This window comes from Lepidochelys olivacea (assembly GCF_965140295.1).
Source record: "Lepidochelys olivacea isolate rLepOli2 genome assembly, chromosome: 23".
Classification (NCBI taxonomy): domain Eukaryota; kingdom Metazoa; phylum Chordata; order Testudines; family Cheloniidae; genus Lepidochelys; species Lepidochelys olivacea.
In genome coordinates this window covers 11,372,649-11,386,350 of record NC_140433.1, presented here as the reverse complement: position 1 = coordinate 11,386,350, position 13,702 = coordinate 11,372,649, and the positions used below count along the sequence as shown (strand labels likewise).

The 13,702-nt window shown below is 46.6% G+C and overlaps 1 protein-coding gene and 1 pseudogene across 2 annotated transcripts in view; one reads left to right on the top strand and one right to left on the bottom strand.

Moving 5' to 3' along the window:
• LOC311511978 (leukocyte immunoglobulin-like receptor subfamily A member 2) overlaps window positions 1-13,702 on the bottom strand; it is an 873,498-nt pseudogene that overhangs the window by 759,289 nt on the left and 100,507 nt on the right. The window lies entirely within an intron of this gene.
• The window catches only part of LOC311511898 (butyrophilin subfamily 2 member A2-like), an 89,147-nt gene continuing 78,380 nt past the window's right edge, over window positions 2,936-13,702 (top strand). Inside the window, exons 1-2 of the mRNA XM_084612830.1 lie at window positions 2,936-3,144; window positions 4,084-4,188. Of these exons, the coding sequence (XP_084468956.1) occupies window positions 4,092-4,188 (97 nt within the window). The 5' untranslated portion in view covers window positions 2,936-3,144; window positions 4,084-4,091. The remainder of the gene's footprint in view (window positions 3,145-4,083; window positions 4,189-13,702) is intronic.

Below are 13,702 nucleotides of genomic sequence, written 5' to 3'. Positions count from 1 at the left end.
TCCACATCTTTCATGAAATGTGGCTCCCAGAACTGGACACAATACTCCAGTTGAGGCCTAATCAGCGCGGAGTAGAGCAGAAGAATTATGTCTCATGTCTTGCTTGCCACATTCCTGCTAATACATCCCAGAAGAATGCTCACTTTTTTTTTTGCAAGAGTGTTACACTCATATTTAGCTTTTGGTCTGCTAGGACCCCCAGATCCCTTTCTGCAGAGCTCCTTCCTAGGCAGCCATTTCCCATTTTGTATGTGTGCAACTGATTGTTCCTTCCTCAATGAAGTACTTTGCACATGTCCTTATTGAAATTCATCCTATTTGAAATTTAATGTTGATAAATGCAAAGTAATGCACATTGGAAAGCATAATCCCAACTATACATATAAAACGATGGGGTCTAAATTAGCTGTTACCACTCAAAAAAGAGATCTTGGAGTCATTGTGGAGAGTTTTCTGAAAACAGTCACTCAATGTGCAGCGGTAGCCAAAAAAGCAAACAGAATGCTGGGAATAATTAAGAAAGGGATAGATAATAGGACAGAAAATATCGTCTTGCCTCTATATAAATCCATGGTATGCCCACATCTTGAATACTGTGTGCAGAGGTAGTCGCCCCATCTCGAAAAAGAGATATTGGAATTGGAAAAGGTTCAGAAAAGGGCAACAAAAATTATTAGATGTATGGAATGGCTTCCGTATGAGGAGAGATTAATAAGACTGAGACTTTTCAGCTTGGAAGAAAGATGGCTAAGGGGAGATATGATTGAGGTCTATAAAATCATGACCTGTGGAGAGAATGTAGATAAGGAAGTATTATTTACTACTTCTCATAACACAAGAACTAGGGGTCACCAAATGAAATTAATAGGCAGCACGTTTAAAACAAATAAAAGGAAGTATTTCTTCACACAACACACAGTCAACCTGTGGAACTCCTTGCCAGAGGATGTTGTGAAGGCCAAGACTATAACAGCGTTCAAAAAAAGAACTAGCTAAATTCATGGATAGGTCCATCAATATCTATTAGCCAGGATGGGCAGGGATGATGTCCCTAGCCTCTGTTTGCCAGAAGCTGGGAATGAGCGATGGATGGATCACTTGATAATTACCTGTTCCGTTCATTCCCTCTGGGGCACCTGGCATTGGCCACTATCGGAAGACAGTATATGAAGCTAGATGGACCTTCGGTCTGACTCAGTATGGTCATTCTTATGTTCTTATGTTCCATTTACTTCAGACCATCTCTCCAGTTTGTCCAGATCATTTTGAATTTTAAGCCTGTCCTCCAAAGGACTTGCAATCCCACCCAGCTTGTTATTGTCTGCAAACTTTATAAGTGTCCTCTCTAAGCCATTATCTAAATTATTGATGAATATATTGAAGAGAACCAGATCCAGAACTGATCCCTGCGGGACCCCACTCGCTATGCCCTTCTGTCATGACTGTGAACCACTGATAACTACTCTCTGGGAACGGTTTTCCCACCTCTTTTGCACCCATCTTATAGTAGCTCCGTCTAGGTTGCATTTCCCTAGTTTGTTTATGAGAAGGTCATGTGCGGCAGTGGATGTTTTCAGAGACCTATCCTCAGTGACTCCAAGGGCTCTTTCTTGAGTGGTAACAGCTAATTTAGACCCCATCATTTTATACATATAGTTGGGATTATGTTTTCCAAGGTGCATTACTCTTGGGTGAAGACCATCTGGTCCTGGCGACTCTGCTTTCAGTTTCAAACACAGGAGTTAACCTCAAAATGACTGCAGTCTCTCATTCAGCACTTCTGACACCGTGGAATGATCTTGGAGTTCATTAAACAACAAAACAGTGAGTATCTGCTGTAGACAGCTATATTGTGTTCTCACCCTCTGATTTCAGGGCCCAGCTCAGAATTCCTATAATCCTTTATGAGGGAGCCTCTCTAAATAATAATCTTGCACAAACACATCTCCACACCTGCTGTCCCTGCAGTGGGAGGGAATGGATTAGGTGACATCCACCCAGGTGCCCTAGCAAGTGATCCACGCCCCATGCTTCCTTATGGCAAACTTGTCCTTGTTTTCCATTGAAAAAATGTTCGAACATTTTCACCTAGCTCTGCTAATCCCGTTCAGAGACGTCTTTAAAGCAGTGCATGGGATTTGGGCTGGTATTTATAAGGAACCTCAGGGCTGTTTACTTGAGTTTTGCAGAGCAATAAATCCACAGCCCTACCTACTCCCTTCCCACCCATCCCCTCACTGAAAAAACTGCTTTTGTTTTTCACTCCTCACTTAACAAATAAGTTTGGGAAATGACTGCTCCAGCTTCACTATCAGCAATTACACAGTGGCAGAGTTTAAAGGTAGCAAGCAGCCATAACCAGATCCACCAGCTACTCAAGGTTACTGGATTTGGATCTCCAGGAAGCATGGGTGGTAGGTATTGAAGGCCAGAGGAGCCTAAACCTCCCCTAACCCAGGCCATGACCCCACCCACACTCTGCCCTGCTACCCTGCCCTTGCTTCCCCTCTCTCCTGAAGTCGGTGGGGACTCAGCTCCAGCCAGTGGCCTGGAGCTCAGGGCTCGGGCCAGGGACTAGGGGAGCCAGAGGTGGCTTGGGCCAGTACTCGGGCTGGCCAGCGGTCCAGGACAGCTAAGGTTGGGCCTGGGTGACTCGGGTAGGCATGAGGCTCAGGCCAGTTCAGGCTACTCCAATAATGGGGGTTGGTGCTTGAGGCTCTGGACATGACATGATATATGTTGTGGTATGTTCTTGTGATGGTCACTGAATTAACCCTGGTGTCTTGGATAACTTACAATTTTGTTAACCAGGGCTTGTCTACATAAATTCTCCTTGCAGTCTCAGGTGAATGAAGTGTTAAATTCCTGTTCTAGCAGCGTTGTACTTTGTCCTTTGTACAAGGAAGCAATTGATATTTGAGTTTGTTATGTTTGTGAAGCCCTTTGGGAAGAAAAATACTGCAGTAGCTGTACATAAATTGTTACTACATGGCCTGATTCTTCCAGACTCACTCATGGAGACGTTCAGTCCTTACTTCTGCTATGCTGGTCTCTCCTTTACAAGGTGTGTTACTGTCATCTGAGTAGCAGTTGAATCAGCGTTGCTGGAAAAAGAAATACAGTGAATTTACAAGACAATGTATCGTGAGTTTGAATTTGAATTTTTTCTTTTAAATAATTTTTGTGTTAGTGAGAAGTTCTCATTTGGGGTCAGCGGAGAATAGATTCCTTCATGACATCTGCCGCAGAAATAATAATAATAATAAAAAATTCCCCAGTCTTGTTCTGCAGACCACAATGGTGAATGCCATGTCATGTCTACTCTACACAAGCCCCATCCAGCAAAGGAGGAGATTAGTACTAATTTGTTTGTTCTGTGTGTGTTTTGTTTCACTTTTTAGTGAGAACATTTGCTATTAGAAAATTGGCTGGAAAAATCAGCACATTTCACATAGCCTAGAATAGAATCACTGAATGTGCTGAGTTTACGCCACCCACTGCTTGGTCTGCATTTTATCCATGCAGCCACTGACAGGTGAAAGTGTCTAGGGTTAACTAAATATCACAGGAATTACCTCGTCTTCCCTCAGTCTACTTCCACAAAGGATAATTTTTTCTTAGGGTTTTGTTTTTCAGGAAAGTAGAAGTTGCCTTGTAAAATGAATGCAGTTTTGTATAGAGCTGGTCAAAATTCAAAATTTCCATTCTGTTGTAAATTCTGAAATTTTGAAAGTTTTAATTTTGATTCGGAACAAAAACTGGAAAGTTTGAAATTTCTCACATAAAGGAAATTCTGAAAATTTTTTTTTTTAAATCAAATGATTTCGATTCACTTTTCCCAAAATGAAATAGAGCAGCTGGCTGCTCCAAGTCCTAGAGACTCCCTTGGCTGTATGGGGAGTCCCCCAAAGTTTGGGGAGTCCTCTGATACAGAAGTCCAGACTCCCCTGGCCAGGTGTGCTGTTTGGTTTTGATGAATAAGCATTTTCGGATGCAGTCACATTGTAGAAGAATTCCTGACCAGCTCTAGTTGTGTGTACACCTCATGCTACAGATTGTGATGTTTTCAATTTCCATTGGCAGAGCATTAGATGAATTATATTGCGATCACAATGCACATAGGAATCAAAGTATTCTCCACCGTTTTCTCCAGCACTTCATTTATTTTCGTCATGAAATGGCTTTGGGGTAAGAACACCATTTTTTATTAACTACTAATTAGATTATAAATATATACATATCCATTGCTGCCTATCTAAATACTGTGTAAGGAAACCATGATGCATGCTTATGCTCCAATAAATTTGTTAGTCTCTAAGGTGCCACAAGTCCTCCTTTTCTTAATATAAAGAGGGAATTCCAAACAAAATTTGGGAGATCTAATGGCATTGTGGTGGGAATAACATCACTGTGTTCTGGAGCCTGTCTATCTCTTCAGCTGTTTTTACATGATCTCAGATGTGTGTAAAATCTCAGTGACCCTGCTTCATTAACGAGGGGGGTGGGGAGTGAGCATACAAGCTCCTTGTCTGAACACAAGTCATTAGTTACCCTCCTCAAGCTGCTGAAAAGTACAGAGAGACGTATTTCAGGATGAAAGCACAGTGACACTGCTGCTTAGATGAGACATTTACCCTACCAGTGGATATTGTTAGGAGAAACCTAAAATAACAGAATGATTGTTACTATTCCAAAGTAACAGAAAGATTGGCAATGGCCAGGTACAATTGCTTTTTCTGCATTCAGGGACTACTCTCTCCTGCTTCTTCCAGATGCACAAGCCACCCAAAAGGGTTAGGCAGAAAGCAGGACCATAACTAAGCTTGGAAGGATTAGAATTCTATTGGTATCAGTAAATGTTGATAAATGTCAATTTCACTGTATGCACACAAACTGAGGAGAAAGTATTTATTTATATTAGTGCTGCTAATCAAAATACTCAGAGAGGTAAAGCAACAAAAATGGGGCTTGAGAATCTGTGAGTTTGATTTAAGGCTAACATTTCGACATATGCTGTGGACAGTTTCTGTTTTAATGGTTATATGCTTTCACTCTTTGAATCCCAGAATCTACAGTCATTAAATAATCGTCTCTGTGTGTGTCCCCTCAAATTTCCTGAGACTCTGAAATTTTAAGTTGACAATTTTTTTTAAAAGGTCCAAACCCCATAATTCTGCAAAACTCTGAAAATTTCAATAGATAAACATAGAAAAAATGCTTAAAAATAAACATTGATTATATGTGTGTGTGTAACTCTAGCTCTGCTGTCCATCCCACCATGCACGATCATTTTCTAGTGAGAACTGTTTGCTCCTTACCTGCTGAGGTTTCAGTTGTCACCATGAAATGTTCTGGGGCTGCCTTCCATGGGGAGACTTTTCTGCTCTGGCTTGGAGCAGCCCATGTGTCAGGGCAAAAGCAGAAGGGCAATTTTGCTATAAACAGGGAATATGGCACAGAGGAGTTTCAGTTGTTCAGGGCATAACAATCTGAAGGTTAGGCACCTGTGCTTTCCCACATCACAGTCTAGAGGGTAGTTTTAATTGTTGGCAGAGACCCACTCCACAGTACCGTGAACAGTGAACTTTCAGAGCTCCTAAGCTAAACAGAGTTAAACCTGGTCAGCTCCCACACTACTGCACTGGGCAGCACAGCATCGGGAGGAGGTGACCAGCCCCCTGTGGAGAAAGAAGTGGTTCGGGACTATTTAGAAAAGCTGGACGTGCACAAGTCCATGGGGCTGGATGCGTTGCATCCGAGAGTGCTAAAGGAGTTGGCAGATGTGATTCAGAGCCATTGGCCATTATCTTTGAAAACTCATGGCGATCGGGGGAAGTCCCGGACGACTGGAAAAAGGCTAATGTAGTGCCCATCTTTAAAAAAGGGAAGAAGGAGGATCCTGGGAACTACAGGTCAGTCAGCCTCACCTCAGTCCCTGGAAAAATCATGGAGCAGGTCCTCAAGGAATCAATTCTGAAGCACTTAGAGGAGAGGAAAGTGATCAGGAACAGTCAGCATGGATTCACCAAGGGCAAGTCATGCCTGACTAATCTAATTGCCTTCTATGACGAGAAAACTGGTTCTGTGGATGAAGGGAAAGCAGTGGACGTGTTGTTCCTTGACTTTAGCAAAGCTTTTGACATGGTCTCCCACAGTATTCTTGCCAGCAAGTTAAAGAAGTATGGGTAGGATGAATGGACTATAAGGTGGGTAGAAAGTTGACTAGATTGTCGGGCTCAACGGGTAGTGATCAATGGCTCCATGTCTAGTTGGCAGTCGGTGTCAAGTGGAGTGCCCCAGAGGTCAGTCCTGGGGCCAGTTTTGTTCAATATCTTCATAAATGATCTGGAGGATGGTGTGGATTGCACTCTCAGCAAATTTGCGGATGATACTAAACTGGGAGGAGTGGTAGATACGCTGGAGGGGAGGGATAGGATACAGAAGGACCTAGACAAATTGGAGGATTGGGCCAAAAGTAATCTGATGAGGTTCCATAAGGATAAGTGCAGGGTCCTGCACTTAGGACGGAAGAACCCAATGCACAGCTACAGACTAGGGACCGAATGGCTAGGCAGCAGTTCTGCGGAAAAGGACCTAGGGGTGACAGTGGACGAGAAGCTGGATATGAGTCAGCAGTGTGCCCTTGTTGCCAAGAAGGCCAATGGCATTTTGGGATGTATAAGTAGGGGCATAGCGAGCAGATCGAGGGACGTGATCGTTCCCCTCTATTCGACATTGGTGAGGCCTCATCTGGAGTACTGTGTCCAGTTTTGGGCCCCACACTTCAAGAAGGATGTGGATAAATTGGAGAGAGTCCAGCGAAGGGCAACAAAAATGATTAGGGGACTGGAACACATGAGTTATGAGGAGAGGCTGAGGGAGCTGGGATTGTTTAGCCTGCAGAAGAGAAGAATGAGGGGGGATTTGATAGCTGCTTTCAACTACCTGAAAGGGGGTTCCAAAGAGGATGGCTCTAGACTGTTCTCAATGGTAGCAGATGACAGAACGAGGAGTAATGGTCTCAAGTTGCAGTGGGGGAGGTTTAGATTGGATATTAGGAAAAACTTTTTCACTAAGAGGGTGGTGAAACACTGGAATGCGTTACCTAGGGAGGTGGTAGAATCTCCTTCCTTAGAGGTTTTTAAGGTCAGGCTTGACAAAGCCCTGGCTGGGATGATTTAACTGGGAATTGGTCCTGCTTTGAGCAGGGGGTTGGACTAGATGACCTCCTGAGGTCCCTTCCAACCCTGATATTCTATGATTCTAGTTAGAATAACTCATTCATTAATGGAGTCAATTGTTTCCACAGAAAATTTCAATTTTTGTTGTAAGTTTAAATACCAACATTTTGTGGCTGAAACAGAAATAAACAAAAAACTTCAGCTGAAAAAGGAGGCATTTTTGCTTACTCTTTCTCTTTGGACTGTCAGACTTGATTCCATTGTGATAAGGCATCTTTGTTCCGCTTTGAGTAATTGCCGTTGCCCATTACATTAGGTGTGTTTCTCATGTACGAGTTCCAGAGAGTTTTTGCAGATGGTACCAGTAGAGGGGACCCACCCTAGGGCTGAGACACACTGACAGCAGGAGGCAGCCCTGAACCAGCACCCAGAGCAGCCGTGCCATGTGGTGACTGAGGCCTTGTCTACTTTAGGGGCTGAATCGGCACCCCTGCGATCTATGCAGTGGCATTGATTTAATGGGTCTGGCGAAGACGTCATAAGTCGTTAGGCGAGTGCTCTCCGGTAGACTTAATTAATCCACCTGAATGAGAGGCAGAAACTATATCAATGGGAGAGCACCATGTTAGGTCAATGTAAGTTACATGGATGTAAGTTACATAAATTACATAAACTTTGTAAGGTAACTAGCGTAACTTAGGTTGACTCAGAGCATTAGAAAAGGGCTGAGTTTCCCTAGGGAGCTGAAAGACTAACTCAGCCTGGCTGGGGGGGGGAGTTCTTCCTCGAGGGCTGTCCCTGTGGGTGCTCCCTTTAGGTGTTCATTTTCCCCTGCACTCGTAGTTGGAGACTTTTGGTAGCCTGCTGGGGTCGCACATGCGTGGTCCCTGCCTCGCGCTGCTGCAGGCCGTTAACCGACGCTGTGCGACCAACCCCCACTCTGTTCCTTCTCCACCGTCCTTGGCTAGGAGTCGGAGCAATCAGCAGCGCCTCGCTACTTTGTAGTTAATTAGCTACAGTAAGTTACTTAGGTCTGGTCTACACTGGGTGTGGGGGGTCAACCTAAGCTACGCAACTTCAGCTACGTGAATAGCGTCGCTGTAGTCAACGTATCTTAGGTTGACTTACCTGGCCGTCCTCACGGCGGCGAGTCGACCGCTGCTGCTCCCCCATCGACTCCGCTTCCGCCTCTCGTGGAGGTGGAGTTCCGGAGTCGACGGGGAGAGCACTTGGGGATCGATTTATCGTGTCTACACTAGATTAGTTTCCTTGTTAGCAGCTACTTAGCTTGTTTCCCTTTTCTTTTCTCCTTGGTTTAAAAAAAAAACCAAAAAAGCTCCCGGCCAGGAACTTCGGAAAAACAGCCGTTTTGAGGGCGGAAGCGTCCGTCCCCCAGCGGGAATGCCCGGTTTCCTGGGCTTTCAGCGCCTTGCCTCCAGGCTCGCAGTGCCTGTCCCTGACAGCCACGATCAGTGTGTTTGCTGCCTGGGCGAAGCAGGCATGCCACAAAGCGTTGCATTGCTTCAGGCTCACGGCCAGAACGGCACGAAGTGGAGAGGTCTCTCGGACCTGTGTCGGGGCATGAGGCTTGGGACCCCCCTGCACTTCGCCAACCGTGGCTTCGGACAGGGGTCCTTTCTCCAACCCCACGTTGGAGTGCCCCGCCGGGCGTCACTTGAGGAAGCACCTGGGTCCCTGCCACAGGAATTACAAAACAACATAAAACACAGTCGTCCAGCGGACAATAATAGTTCCGGCTGGGGTGGCTGAGAGCTCCGGCACCCCTGCAGACGGAGACTGCAGGGGACGGCGCCGGCGGAGGGGAGGTCGGAGCCCTGTGCCAACACACCCCAATCTACAGCCGCTCCGTGGGCAGGCATCCAGGGCCTGCACCACCTGGTCAGCGCTGGAGCCGAGGTGGTGGAAAGCCCTGGCACCCACCGCGAAAGCCAGAGACTACAAGAGTCGGCTCCGGCACAGGCACTAAGGGGAAACCAAACCCCTCTGCCTCCACACCGCAAGCTGCAAACGGCGGGGCGGTGCCGCTACAAAAGGCGGCTTCTGCAAGGGCGCACCCAACACGCACAGAGGCGCAGCCAGCAGCCCCGCCTTCCCCTCTGCAGCCCTGGCACGGACCAGGAGGCAGCCCCAGGGGCCGGTCAAACCAGCACAGCAGCAGCAGCGGTCTTCGGCTCTGCCCCGATTCCCCTATCCGCAGTACGGATACGAGAATGATACCCTGGGCACCGAGTCTCCCTGCGTCCCCAGCACCACTCGCTGTCTGACTCCTTATTTGAAGGAGGAAGATGAGGAAAAAAGGGAGCTATTTCCCCACCGGCTCCTATCCATCAGGAGCCAGTCAGCCCAGGAGTCTCTCCTTACAGTGGTATGGGGACCCCTGTGCCACTCCCATCCCAATGGGCATACTGGAATCAATGGGTCATATGCCCCACACAAGGGGGGACCCCCTGCCACGGTCAGACCCAGCACACAGTAATTCCCCACAGCTTCTGTACCAGTACCCTCAGTGATACCAGGGGAAGAGGAGGAATAACCCCCACCCCTGCAGGGGACATCACCTGGCCATCATCGTCCACAGCGGACACCTTTATTATGCTTCCTCCCCCTAATATAGGGGATGATTTCAAACTGTTTCATGGCTTATTTGAGAGGGTGGCCCTCTCTGCACATTTCCCTTGAGGAGGTCCCCATGATACAGCATGGGCTAGTGAGCTTTTTGTATACATCTGCTTTGTTTAAAAAAAAATTGCCCTTCACATGAATGAGACACTAATGGACCCTGTAAGGGTCATTCTGTGGACCCCTGTGGCTGCCCCTCCAGTGGGAGGTCCGGCAGGAGGTGTGTACCAAGAAAGGTCGCGGACTTTGCATCCAACATCTAATTTCTTAGTGATAGACGCAGTCCAGCGACGTGGCATGCGACAACAGCCCAGAAACACAACTCATGATAAGGACTGGAAAAGACTTGATCAGTTTTGACAATAAGGCTTACTCCTTGGCTACACCTCACTTCCGCATACTCAACTATGGGACATTACTAACGAAATACAACTATACAAACTACACAAAAATCTCAGAATTGATTAATTTTATTGCCAAGGACAAGGGAGAACAATTTGCAGCACTTGATTCTGAGGACAGGGCTGCAACTTCTGTGTCGACGGTAGTTGTAATGAGAAGGGCCTCTTGGCTCTATCTTTCTGACTTTCCTGAAGAGGTGCAATCCACAGTGGAAGACATGCCAGCCCAAATTATTCGCCAAAAAGATAGATGACTCACTCCACTTACTCACGGACTCACAAGCAACTCTCTGATGATTGCGAACCTATAACCCTAAACCCAAGAGGAAACAGAGGAATTACTTTACATCCCAATGATACCACTGGCCAATGTATTCACAACAACAGTGGAGATTTGACTCACAGGGTCGCAGACACAGGCCCTGAGGGGACAACAATCTACTTCTCAAGTCGCTGCATTCCAACCATCAACCTCCCTGAACAAGAACTCCAGTGGATGGACACCAATACTCGACCTCCGATAATTCAACAAGTTTGTCAGAAACACAACGATTCAAGATGGTCACACTATACACTATAAGTGACTGCCTGCTAAAAGCGTCAACCCAGCAGAGAGCATTGCAAGCCACCGAACAGGTGGTAACCCTCTTCATGAATCTGGGCTTCCTAATAAATAATGACAAGCCCACTCTAACAACAGTGCAAGAGCTGGACTTCATTGGGGCCCACCTCAACTCTATCGAGGCTATAGCCTCACTACCGAGACAATGTTCTCTCACTCTCACCAGCCTCATACCCACTGCATGAAATAGCCCACAAGTATCTGCCAGGACTTGCCCCCAACTCCTTGACCACATGGAAGTCACAACATTTGCTGTCAGATACACCAGATTGAACATCCGTTGCCTACAAGGAAGGCTACGTATCGGCTTTGTTCCACACAGGCACAGTATAAACAAGCACCCCACGATATCGGGCAAAATAAAGGACCCCCTCCTCTGGTGGGCAAAGCCGACCAACGTATGCACAGGGGCACCCTTCATGCAGACCACAAAATGCCTCACTCCTGGGATGTGGAGCACACCTGCACCCACATTCCATATAGGGCTGCTGGTCCCCTGAGGAATCCCTTCAACATAGAAACCTATTGGAACTTAGAGCTGTCCGCAAGGCCTGCTCCCAATTCCTGCCAATCATCAAGGATAAGGCTATTTGAAGCCTTAGCTTGTATGTATTATATATATGGACAAGGGAGAGCACACTCACAGTACCTCTGTGTGCAAGTCATAAAACCCTGATGATGGTGCATCAGACACAATATCCACACTACCACAGCAGATACCCTCAGCAGACAAATTTCTCAGGACCGCGAAGGGAGCTCGACAACACAGTACTCCTGCATGTGTTTCAACACTGGGGGTTCCCCACAGTAGACCTTTTTACAACTGGACAAAATACCAAACACCCTTGTTTTTGTTCCAGTGCAGGTCTCAGTGTGCAGTCATTAGGCGATGCATTTCTCCTCAAGTGGAATGGTCCCCTTCTCTATGCCTTCCCTCCTATTCCTCTCTTGAACCGAGTGATCCACAAGATCACTCCTATTCCTCTCTTGAACCAAGTGATCCACAAGATCAGGCTGGATGGGCGGTATGGGCCACAGTAATTCTACTAGCATGGTCTCACCAAACCATGGTATCCTTACCCCCTCAGCATGACCGTGCATCCATGAATTGCACTCCCAGTTCTTTCTCACCCACTGTCCCAGGACTCAGGCAGTGTCCTGCATCTGCAGAAACTCCATCTCAGAGCATGGCTCCTCCATGGCTCACAAACCCTGAGCTGACCTGTTCAGAGGAGATACAAAATATACTGTTACACAGTTGAACAGAAATGAACTATCACCCATACACCCTGAAGGGGAGATGAGTTAAGGCCTGGTGCCAACTAAAATGGATGACTTCCATCCCAGGGATATTACCCTCTATACTGCATTACCTATTAGAACTCAAAGGGTCAGACCTATCCATGAGCTCAATAAAAGTCCATCTACCTACCATCAGAACATTCCATCACAAAGTGGATTGCCATCTCGTCTTTACCCATCTACTGACCCAATGTTTCCTCAGAGGACTCAATAATGCCTACCCTGAACTAAGTAAGCCTACTACACCATGGGACCTGAGCCTGGTCCTTTGGATCATCACCTCTTCCCCGTTTGAACCCGTGACAACATAATCACTGCTACACCATTCTATGAAAGTAGCATTTCTTGTGGCAATGACATCTGTCAGACGTGTGGGAGCACTGTGGGCTTTCATGGTGGAACCCCCATACCTGCTCTTCTTTGAGGATAAAGCCTCCCTCAGACCACACCCGTAAACCCACACAGATAGAACACATTACACACTTCATAATCTTGATGTTCAGAGGGCATTGGCTTTTTACATAGACAGGACTAAAGCATCCCATAAATCCCCCAGACTGTTTCTATCTATCGCTGAATGCTCCAAAAGGAGCACCATCTCTAAACAAAGACTTTTCACGTAGATCCATAATCGCACAAAACTCAGCTATCATCAGTGTGACTGCCAATCCCTCATGGGGATTTGCTCACATCCCACTAGAGCCTTATCAGCCTCCATGGCTTCCCTGCACAATGTACCTATCAAGGACATTTGTAGAGTTGCTATCTGGGCCTCAGAACATACCTTTAGACAGCACTATGGCTTAGAGCAACAGACAACATCTGATACCTCCTTCGGATGCTCTGTAGTATCGGAGGTCACGACTTCAACTCCGAAGCCTCTCCTACCATCGGAGGGCACTGCTCTGAAGTCAACTAAAGTGGAGCACCCACAGGGACAGCACTCGAAGAAGAAGAGAGGGTTACTCAACTTGTGCAGTAACTGAGGTTCTTCTAGATGTGTGTCCCTGTGGGTGCTCCACTACCCTCCCTCCTCCCCTCTACTTTGGAGTTGCCTTATTAGTCTCTGAAGTAGAGAAGGAACGGAGCTGGGGTTGGTCACACAGCACCGGTTAACTGCCTGCAGGGACCACATGTGTGCGACCGAACTGGGCCCTGCTACCAAAAGTCTCTGACTACGAGCGCAGGGGTGCACGAACACCTAAAGTGGAGCACCCACAGGGACACACATCTCGAAGAACCTCAGTTACTGCACAAGGTGAGTAACCTTCTCTTTTCCCAACAAAACTCTACAGGCTGGGCGTCACTTTGAAGACTACAGTTGCTTTTCCTATGCTCAGGGACTTCTCCCTCCTACTTCTTATAGAGGCATAAACCACCCAAAGGGGATGGGCAGAAAGCAGGAGCATAAATAGGCTTAGATTTTTATCAGTAAATGTCGATAAAATGTCAATTTCATGGTACGCACACAAACGGATGAAAAAATATTTCCATTGCTGCTAATTAAAATATTCAGAGATGCAAAGTAAGAAATTAGTTTGACTTAACCCTAAAAT